Here is an 11507-nt window from a genome sequence, read left to right on the forward strand (position 1 = left end):
TTTGAATGTTCCTATAGCCGTTCGATGGTTACAAAGCATGTAATAAAATAATGAAACTATGAAGTGTTTTATTTTTTTATATACATTATTACTAGAACCTTTGAAATCACAGATCAAAATACAGGAAATTCTTCCTACGATATTAAGTAGCAATAAAAGGCTAAATTCTCCGATACATAAAAAGATAACGGATTATCTAGAATTAAGTAGGTATTCTTATTATTAGTATGTCTGTTTGTGTCTTGCTTTTTAATTGAAAAAGTAACAGAGTACTATTAAACGCGTTTTGAAACTGGTACACCTACAACTCAGGCAAAGTTAAACATTTGTAAGAGAAAATCAAGTATAAACTATCTATAAAAATAAGAGTATAAACTTTATAATCAAGATTGTGACAATGATACTACACTCGTATAATGGGAAACAACCCGAGAATTCAGCTTATGTCGAGATAGCGATCGTACCTCATATAAGTACCGCCTCCATACCATAATTTCACTAACATATACCACGCACTTTTTAAACTGAAAATGGTATTATGTGACCATGTGGGAAATAATACAGAAAAATGGTAAAAATAAAATATGTAATATAAATTTATAACGAAGGGGTCATTACAATTTAAACATCATATATTATTATTACATATGTAGTGTACAATTTATATTTATATATCCTGCAATAAATAAATATAAATTGTATTTTTTTTAATTCCTAATTTTTAGGGGGATTTTGGACAAAATTTGCCGAAACTTGAGACTGACATCTGGCAACATTGTGTCAATCGTTGGTGAGTCTCATCTCTCACCGTCAGTCAATCAGTCAGTATCAGTAAGTCATTAGTAATCTATTACTGATTCATTCATTATTGTCTAATTTCAATTCAAATTTAGTTTATTGAATAAGTTATACGTAGAATAAGAGGTTTATAAGGTTAAATGTTAAGCGTTACGCGTTATAATCACGTGTAAACAACCGTGTTCGTATTCGTAGCTTTACTAAATATGCGTGCCTTAACGTTAGTTGCACCGGCGGTAAATATTCAGTATTGTTTGTGATAATACAACTTAGCAGTATATAATAGGTTAAACAATGAATCTCTGGATTGTTTACTTTGTATTAACAACATCAGTATTGCATGCTGATGTAGGCGAACAGGATCTTAACGAAATATCAGAAGAAGCCAATGCAGTGATTTTAAATAAGTGTTGTGAGAAAAATGAAATCATGGTCGATTCCATATGCAGATTAGCTGAATTGGTCAACCAAAGTAAGTGGGACTGTGTAATAGTATGTCAAAGCCTAACAACATTAAAGCATAGTATACTCTGAGTAGACCTGTGTATAATATAAGTAGAACTGTCTGTTCTCACTATTTAATTCAATAATTAAAAACTTATTCACAATTTTGTTTTAATAATCTAACAATTTATTATTTATATATTACTAAACTATTTTATAGTTAAAGTAGACTTAAATGCAATACAAAAAGCTTAATTACACAGCAGTTGTGTGTTGTTGAATTCTCTTCATTGTGAAATATTAATAATAAATCTCTATTGTAATGTCACAGAAATATACATGTGAACTATGTAAAAGTAAGTTAACTGTGTATCATTGAAAGACAATGACATACTAAACTCTAGTATAAATTGTAAAGAACATTTATAAAGCATTTAGCAAACATTTGTATTTTTGTAAACTGTTACATTGCAGCATTGTGGGAACCACAGTTTAAAACGGAGGAAGGCAAAGATGTGGATGTGAAATATGTCCGCATTGTATATGGTGTGCCAGATTGTACCACGACACAAATGAGAGCAATATTTCAATTGGGAAACTCAGAGGATGAGTAAGTAATAGTTACCAGTTTATTGACACTATTAACATGTTAATCGCCATATCAGTCATATGTATCTGATGCTAAGAAGTTTTACATGAGCCATGTCAGACATATGTCTGATGTGTACGCGATTAGGTAGACGGCACTGTATTCTAAACAATAGGTTAATACTTGTTGTATCTTGTTTGGATGCGTCAGACATATAAGACTGACATGGCATGTCGGAAAATAAGTTTTAATATAGGGCCATATCAGTCATGTATGTGACAAAATATAGTGTTTTTCCGGGTATCTTAGCAAAAAAATTTTTGCCTGTGATACATTAAGTTAATTGTATGTGGTAATTACAAGCCTATAGATTCTGGCAACAGCAATATCACATGTCCAGTAACCATGCCAACCATAAAAACCATGCATGCATTACATGCATTGGTAAATCTTGACAGTGAAAACTGAATTACCCATTTAGGCGAATTTGAAACTTTGTCTATACCTAAAGGATAATGTGTTGGGAATGATAATTTATTATAATTAAGTAAATTTATATATTTTTTGCTATTTTCTAGGCTTAATCTTCTATCAGATGGTCGTTTACAACATCTAATCCATCATGAACATAGCTCTGACAGCGTCAATGAGGATCCATTAATGGCTAATACATTTGGTATACATGATTCCATTGTCATACCTGAGGAAAAGGAACCTACATCATTTATTCATGTTCAAAACAAATATTGCATGGAGAAAGTAAGTATCAATAGTTACCTAAGACAAATATAAAAAAAATATCTAAAAATATAGTACCTTAGATACAAACCTGAAGATGAAGCAATAGAAATTCAAAATTGATAATGTACACATTTATACTGACATTATTACACATCCTGGTACCTGTTCTTACAAAGTTCATAACAAATTGTCTGCCTTTTCTGCTATGGGTTATTAGATTATGATAATGATGGAATTTCATGTCCCTAATGTCATTAATTCTTTTTCTGAAACTGTTTACTTATTATTAAGGTATTAAGACTTTAGAATCTTAATGATTACTTTTCAGTTTTTAATGGCAAATACAAACAAGACAGGGAAATATGCTATGGTGTGTGTACCAGAAGTAAAGATCAATTGGAAAGACACAAACTTTTTGATGAAGAAAATACTCAATCCACTATTCCATGCAATTGCTATGATATTATTCCTCCTAGTGGCGATAATATACTTTGTTTTACCCACACTGAGGGATTTAGCAGGAAATATTATAACTACAATAAATGTTTGTTTGATAGTCAGTCAAGCAGCTGATCTTGTAAGAATATTCACAGAACTGAGTAACCATGTGAGTTTTATGATAACTGGTAAGTTGTTTTTTAAATTTTATATATGAACTATACTAATAGTAATACAAATTTGTATAGGACCACTGAAATACAGTAGTAGTAGTATGTATAGTAATGATTTTGTATTACTAAATAAACTTAACAATATAATTAATATCACATGCTTGAATAATACCACAAATATCCAAGACAGGGTCTTACGGTGTAGACCCTGTCTACAGTTAAGTCAGGTAATCTTATATATATCAGGTTTTATAACTTCTCATAGTTACACAGTAAGACCTTTTGGTTCAGAGTCATCGAACTATAGAATCAATATAGGCATATTTTTCCACTAGTATAATCAACTGTACTGTTAGTTAATGTTAATTTAAGTGTATTTATGTTACATTTTTTTTTTTTCAGATATAATTTTATATATCAGCCTATTGGGTGCATTCTTTTGGTTGAACAGTTTTGGATTTTATATTTGGAAGACCTTTAAGTAAGTGTTTAATTTAGAAATCTAAAACTTGTTAACATAAATTATACTATCTTTTACCTATAACTTTGCACAAATGTTTCTTCCTCAAATTCACACCCTTTTAAACTTTTTTCAAGATATCATATGTCCATCCTGATACAATCTATATTCATGTCACAGTTTCTCGAAAATCATAAAAAATATACAACAAAATAATTTGTTCTTTCAGGTCGAGAAATGTCTTCCTAAGAGTAACGGATGTGCGCAAATATTGTTATTACTCTAGTGTGGTCTGGTCGAGTGTCACGATCATGGCAGCAATGGCTATCTGTGCCCATTTTCTTTTGGATACCAGCACTAATCCAAATAGGAAAACACGCACACAGTTCTCATCATCAATACTTGTTGATGATATTGAACAAGAAACTATTGGTATGTATTTAGGCATGACATCTTAATCCTCGAAAATGCCAACGCATTTCCACGGATTAAGTATTAAGTCTATGATGCCAACGAAATAAAATAATGTATCCTCTCTTATTCTTATATATATACTTGTTGCTCTGGTCTCGAGCTAATCTTTATTTTGACTAAAAAAATATTTAACTAATTTAAAAATTACATTATCATAAATAACATGGATGTTTTACTTAAAAAAAAATATTTCTACATCAATTCAACGTATTAATCACAAGTCATTAATACAATACTTAATTAATAATTTTCATCATTATTTCATAGTATAAAATAAAGTTGTCTGACTGTCCCTATGTATGCTTGAATCTTTAAAACTACGCAACGGATTTTGAAGCGGTTTTTTTTAATAGAGAGGGATTCAAGAGGAAGGTTTATATATATAACATGTACTCCCGTGTGAAGCCGGGGCGAGTAGCTAGTAACTTATATGCTAATAACTTTATGTTTCAGGATGGCTTGGTATTGCGATCTTTTTCACTCCAGTCGCATTCACAATTATTTTCAATATATTTTTCTATGTAACAACTCTGAAGGTTATAAAGAGAATCAATATATATGGACGGATACATCATAAACTCAAAGGATGGTGAGTAACACTTTTGTGTGCATTTATAATAGAGCATATATTTACATATCATATTCCATTGTTGTTTTGGATTTCATTGCAAAATAAATATGATTTGTATTCAATGGAGGTTATATTAAATCTCAAAATCTCTTATTATCAGAAATGGTATCCTCAGTTTACTAAGCTGCATCTCGGTATGAGTAACTTTTTAACTGTGTGTAAAAATAATCGACCATGACGTTTGTAATACCATCGAAATATCTCATAAATAATTTTATCAAAGTAAATGTATTTACGTTTATTCCTTTTTATCAAATATGTACAATTATAATAAACCATTTATTATTTACATTTCAGTTTTAACCTGTTCCTGCAACTGTTTCTAATAATGACCACAGCTTGGTTATTCCTCCTGCTGTCTTGGCTCAATTTCGACGGACTAGTATACGCTCACATCGTTGTGAATATACTTCAAGCAATCCTCATATTCTATGTATGTGTTGTGAAACAGTCACACGTCACGTTTCTTTTAAGAAAGAGTTGTTGTTACGCGGAACCAGTACCAACTGGTGAATGGGGCGATGAGATGACACACATGAACGGTGGAAATTACTAACTTAAAAGTCTGAATAGGTATTAGTAGTGGATTATGGGCATTAGCGCAGCTTTTATGGGTCATCCATTTTAATGGCCGTAGTAATATAGGGTTGTGATGGCATATGAGTGAAAAAAACCTTTTGAATTTTATTAATGATCTAATTATTTAGGCATTTTGATGTCTTTTTTACGAAAGCATATGAAGATACTAGAAACGAAATTAATAAATAACAGTATATTGAATTTACAATAAAAATATTTTATACTGATTTACAATAATATTTTAACACTATCTTGCCCATAATTGCTTATTTTAATAATTGGGTTTATGATCTGGAAGGTGCTGTAATGATTGTTTATCAAATTTTTCAAATGAACGCTTTCATTAATTCTTCATTCAATCCAAAGATCAGATTTGTACTCTTTGTAACTATACTCCTCCAAAACAACTTGACGATCGAGACCAAAATTTCATCGAAAGTCGACCTACAAGTCTATCGTTTATCACAAAAAAATTCCCAACCGTCAAAGTCGACTTTTTAACAATAAACGCGCTCCGCTCAACACGTGGCCTGGTGTGTAAACAAAACATCTGTAAAAAACCTAGTCAATCAAACTAGTGTTCTAATTGTATTGTGTAAAAAACGTAATTTGAAAACTTGATATTGAAAGCGGTGGCTTTGATTTTCAGTGAAATATATAATAATCGCTGTTACAAAAACTATTAGGTTGTTCGGAAAGTAATTTATTTCGTTTTTTCCTAACTTAGGATTTAATTGTATTCTTTGCACTCAACTTCACAATTATGCCGTATAATATTTACAAGTGGTCATAAATTGTTAAATTTGATAAATTTAACCTGAATCCGATGTCACGTGTTGTGTTATTCGCCGGTTCGAATCAACCAATACCTTTATCAGCTTCAACCGGCCTTCCCGAGGGTGGTGCATCTTGGATATCAAATGCCGGATCGAAATTTAGCGAACCAGTTCTGGCACTGGCGTACTGTTAACACACCTTCTCCACACACATCGGTCAATTTCTTTCTGGCTTGAACAGCATTTTTGCCCTTTCTGTAGTAAAACAGTAAGATATGCCGAAAATGCTGCTTATCCTCTCCATATTTAAAAGGGCACCAACCAAAAACTACTGCGTAGAATTAATTGATATTTTTCACACACAAGCCTTGCTATATGAGCTCTCAAAGCATATAAATATTATACGGCTTAAGTGTGAAGTTGAGTGCAAAAAATACAATTAAATCCTAAGTTAGGAAAAAACGAAATTACTTTCCGAACAACCTAATAGTTGCAAGCATGATGCAGGAATTGAGATTTATAATGCACTTTGTCAACATTTGTATTGATGTGCTAATTTGTATTTTAGCTATTTGTAATTATAAAAATTAAATATGTAACTAAAATAGAAATTAATTTTACCAAATCATATAATACATAAATTTTTTTATGTATATAGCTAGCTTTAAGATGACTCCAATTTTTTACGCGTTGATAGCTTTGTTTTACTGTATATTACATTTTTTTGAGACTAATATTGAATCTCATGCACCAAATATATTCGAAATCATTAATTGACGATCTGTTTAAGTTATTTAGGATAATGATTGAAAGCAGTGTCTTATACAAATCTTGTGCCTTTTACAAGTGTCTCGAAGGAATAGCTATAGAAATCAAATAGTAAATAGCTGTACAGGGATTATTTCCTTATTTATGTACAAAATTAATTAAATGTTTATAAGGGTAATAAAATTCGCTAAGTTAAGATGTAACGGCAGTTAAATTATATATTATTTTAAATTGCCATAACTAATCTGAATGCTCATAAAGATACTTAATTTTGATCTTGTCTATTCAATTAATTTTATCGTAGCTCTATTGATAATTTCCAATGAAATTGGCATAATATGACAAAAAAATATGTCCACAACTATTAGATGATAACATGCACTTGTTAGCACAAATAAGTCATAAATATGTTATCGGTAAAGTCATATATATTTCATGTATGTTATGTTACATTTTTATTATATGTATAGATATAAATTATTTCATAATGCATGTATCAGATCAAAATTCTGAAAGAATCTCTGTTACAATTGTAGAATTTAAATATACAGACTTGATTGATATATTTTACCGATAATATATCCTAACATATCACTATAGGATATACTGATATAATATACATTATATTTAAGTAATAATTGGACAAGATTTTAGAAAATACTGACTACCATTCTGTTTAATATTAATTCTTATTAGTTAAGAATAAAACACGGCTGCATTTTAAAGAATAAGTTTAAAAAAATGTACCAACGTTTTATGTGACTTTTACTGTCCAATAAAAATTAACAGAATGTAAAACAAAAAGTATTTAGTTTATATATGTATGTTGTGAATGACTGCATGGTATCTTTGCTCAGCTATGATTTTATTATTTTCTTTTATAAATTTATCTGTCATATTTTATGTAAGTAAAACAATAAGATTTAGTTTGCATTGATTTATTGCTTATGAATTTTAAAGAGATAATTTTTAATTGCTCCTTTTAAACCACAAAATAAATCCGTCCTGTTACATAATGGTAGTGATTATAATTTAGAAAATTATCATGTATATGCGCTCTCTAAACTGTACTCTAGTTTTACTATTTACAAAATATATACTTTTTATTCACACATAAATATAACCTAGCATTTCAAGTAGTGAAGCATTTATTGTTTTGTATGACTTATTTTTATTCTGACGTTTATTAAAATAAAACATTTGGGTGAATAATGATGTATCATTTATTTAGAGACCAATACATCACCACTCTCTTAATAATAATTCCCGGAATCTCGTAAAGTCTAGCACAAAGCTAAACTATCAGTACATTAATATCGTCTTCATTATGTACTGATAGTTTAGCTTATGCTACTGCCCTTCCTCATAATTATTACACAACTATTGAATGTCGTTGACTTACTATGATCATCAAAATTTAGATATCATTATTCATTCAGTATATAACTAATACTTGTCATAAGTGTTACCATAACTTTAAAAATGTATTATTAACCGAAAAGATCATACAAAAACTTCCTCTTTTACACATTTCTAATGAGATTGTACGCAATTATAATACATACTGAGGTTTTTGTTTAGGTAAATTCACACCATATGCCATTAGATTAATGTCAAAAAATAAAAATAATTCAATCTGCAGCTATAACTTAAATATACTAATCTCCACAGGTAGAATCCATTCTCAAGTATCCCAATAATCTCATAATGAACAGTGGATAAAATTAGAGGCCACAAATGAAACCATAAATATTGCAATAGTGCGTTTGTTATTCGATAAAAATAAGAGTTTGCGGATGATGAAAATACTAAAGCACTATAGTCTATTACCTACCGTAGATCTGCACAGACAAATAGTCTTCAGATATTTTATTAAGATTTAGGAATATATAATATAATAAAATATAGTTTTGTTAACACTATACTATTTTTCATAATTTATTCATTACTAGCCGCGCAACTTCACCTGCATCACACTTACTCATTGTTACGTTATATTTCGCCCAATTTAGATAACATATTTAAAAATTATAGCCTATATGTTATTCTGAGTTATAAGCTATATTGATGTTAAATTTCATGAAAATCCATTCGTAGTTTTTGCGTGAAAGAGTATCAAACGTGCATCCATATTCACAAACTCGCGTTTATTATATTAGTAAGAAGATGTATATATTAATATTAATATAGTGTTTTCATGGACAAAAAACTACTGCAAGAACACTCCTTAATTTGCCCAGACCATATTATACTATTAAAGCACTCACCTGCATGAACAGCTGTCCCTCGGGTCTTCTAGATAAAGCTGCCAATTGACAGCGCACTACTAAATGACAGTCGTCCATGACGGTGTTGAAGAAACGACGTGTGGGCAACAGAGCCTCCAAGTCGATCATCAGTTCTAAAAACCGCTCGCAGTATCTGTTGAAAGAAAGAGTATTTGAAATAAGATCATCGTGGCTTAATGATTTATCATCTGATACATTCGAAGATCAAGAGTTCGAATTAGGCTAACACCAAAAGAGTATCTGTTAAAAGAAATATAGTATTTGTTATAAGAGCATCGTGCTACTACACTGTTTTTAAAAATACCCAGTGAAATGTGAGTATTGACATATTCAATACGTGTTACTTTCAGTATAAGTTTGACAGTTATAAAAAAACTGAGGAAGGGATTGTTATTAATGGGACTGTCTATTGAAATTTACTACGTCAGGTTGACCCCCATTTGGTTTTCTCTGGAAATCATTGTGATTTATTTCTGATGAATCTGATGAAATGAATTAACTCTGGTTAGCATGAGGTCAGCCTCAGGCTCATATTGTTCTAATATTATCCATCCGGACACATAAAGTTCTAATATTATCCATTAAATAATACTATTTAAATTAAATTTAAAGTTAATGGTCATTTAGAGGCGTAGGAGTGAAAGGGTCTTAAATTTCTTGACGTCATATTCCTGGGGTAGTGTCATAAATATGACTGAGATAAAAATCACAAAATTCCTATGACGTAATTAATGGATAATAAAAAGTTTGTATTACCTGATAACATTAGGGTCTACATCTTCGTTTTCGGGAATATTCTCTAGAATTCTCATGAATTTTATCATAAGTTGTTGCAGATAGCGGCGCTCCCAATTCAGCTTCTCCAACAATTCTGGCTTATCCTTCTTCTGAATAGCTTTCCAATATTTTCGCCATTTTGGCACTGACTTAAACTCTTGATTTCGTCGCCCTAAAACAAAGTTTACAATTTTAGTAAGGATTTCGGTTATTCAAATATGTATCTCAGATGATTATTTGTTAAGGATATGGTTGTACATTTCTGCTTTGTATGTTCATACCTAATACAATATTTCAAATGTTATTTCATTTTATAATTTGTATGAATACTATAAAGATGCTGTATTTGCTCCTACTAATATTAGATTTAAGATACTGTAACTAAAACTATGGTTAATAATCTGAATTAAATATATTATTATTATAGAGTTGATTTTGTAAGTAAACTCCAGAACCACTCCACCAAATTGAGATATTTTTAAAAAATACCATAGACTGTATACTACTTGTATATTGAAATATACAAAACCCATTAAGTTATTGTCATGTTCGTTTGTCTACGTCGGTCTGCAACCCGAGCGGAGGTCATTAGTATTTTAAGTTCTGTATATATAATTGGAATGGCAAACAAGCTTATGTCCTACCTTATGGCAAGTAGCCGTCGCGTACATACATGAACAGTACCAAGAATTCACATCCTTTCAGGCATTGCGGAAAACTAAAAAGTCATGCCATTGTATCCTGTAATTTAACTACCTTACCTCACCTTTAAGTATGTCAACAAAGGTGATCACGCATCAACTTGTTTCTATGTGTAAAACTCTGGATTCTTTGTTGTAATAATGTTTACTATTAACATTATAAATAAATTACCCACCTTCCTGTAAACTGATCCACATGCTTAGCGAAACAAGTCGCTTGACCTGGTCTCTGCACAGCTGCACTTCCATGCTCCCGAAGCAATGGTTCAGAAATAGTAGGAGCGCGGTCTGCTCGCGCATGTTGCGACTCGTGTGGTCGTCGGCGACACTCGCACGGAGTACTTGCTCGAAAAATGCTGGGAAGTGATCTGGTTTTTTTAGGAACGCCTGAAATGTACAAAAACTGTCGTATTTTTATCGTCTTAGTGGAGAAGAGTATTGTTAGTAATGTGGACTAATAATAATAATTTGTTAGTAATCATTTAAACAAATAATTTACTTTATACAAATTTGGTAAAGAAGCTAAATCAGTCTCAGTAAATTGCAAATCAGTTCTTACAAGCAACATAACATTAGGATAAGCCATCCATCATAGTGTGAATCAAACCTTACTCTAATGACGTAAGAGTTAATATTTATTTATTTTAAAATTTCACATACAAAAGTTACATCATTATTTTCTTGAAAAAACAAACACCAACCTGCCATGCTGGCACTCGTTCTCTGAACTTCTCGTTGATCATGACAATGATGGACATCATATGCGCGTGCGACGCTTGTCCAGCCTCATAGTACGGCCATAAGTAACTCTCTAAGTACTGAGAGAACTCCAGCATCATAATACGACGTACTGAGAAACTGTAAGAATGA

The 11507-nt window shown here is 30.9% G+C and overlaps 2 protein-coding genes across 2 annotated transcripts in view; one reads left to right on the forward strand and one right to left on the reverse strand.

The window, feature by feature from the left end:
• The window catches only part of LOC131847684 (RNA helicase aquarius), a 78425-nt gene that overhangs the window by 64059 nt on the left and 2859 nt on the right, over window positions 1-11507 (reverse strand). Inside the window, exons 3-6 of the mRNA XM_059197313.1 lie at window positions 11339-11495; window positions 10814-11024; window positions 9916-10108; window positions 9139-9292 (exon numbers count right to left, since the gene is read on the reverse strand). Coding sequence (XP_059053296.1) covers window positions 9139-9292; window positions 9916-10108; window positions 10814-11024; window positions 11339-11495 — 715 coding nt within the window. The remainder of the gene's footprint in view (window positions 1-9138; window positions 9293-9915; window positions 10109-10813; window positions 11025-11338; window positions 11496-11507) is intronic.
• LOC131847686 (probable G-protein coupled receptor Mth-like 5) lies at window positions 836-5679 on the forward strand. The gene is made up of 8 exons (XM_059197315.1): window positions 836-1270; window positions 1717-1852; window positions 2410-2590; window positions 2901-3198; window positions 3586-3664; window positions 3873-4075; window positions 4571-4706; window positions 5046-5679. Exons 1-8 carry the CDS (start codon window positions 1093-1095, stop codon window positions 5302-5304), a joined length of 1470 nt encoding a protein of 489 aa, XP_059053298.1. The 5' UTR covers window positions 836-1092; the 3' UTR covers window positions 5305-5679.

This window comes from Achroia grisella, unplaced genomic scaffold, assembly GCF_030625045.1.
Source record: "Achroia grisella isolate CSIRO2021 unplaced genomic scaffold, CSIRO_AGI_Agris_v1 utg540, whole genome shotgun sequence".
Lineage (NCBI taxonomy): Eukaryota > Metazoa > Arthropoda > Insecta > Lepidoptera > Pyralidae > Achroia > Achroia grisella.

Excerpts from the sequence above, each read along its gene's own strand:
- LOC131847686 (XM_059197315.1), top strand. The coding sequence starts at position 1,093 with ATGAATCTCTGGATTGTTTACTTTGTATTAACAACATCAGTATTGCAT. Across the intron at positions 1,271-1,716 it reads AGCTGAATTGGTCAACCAAA|CATTGTGGGAACCACAGTTT; the intron begins GTAAGTGGGACT and ends GTTACATTGCAG. Across the intron at positions 3,199-3,585 it reads TGTGAGTTTTATGATAACTG|ATATAATTTTATATATCAGC; the intron begins GTAAGTTGTTTT and ends TTTTTTTTTCAG.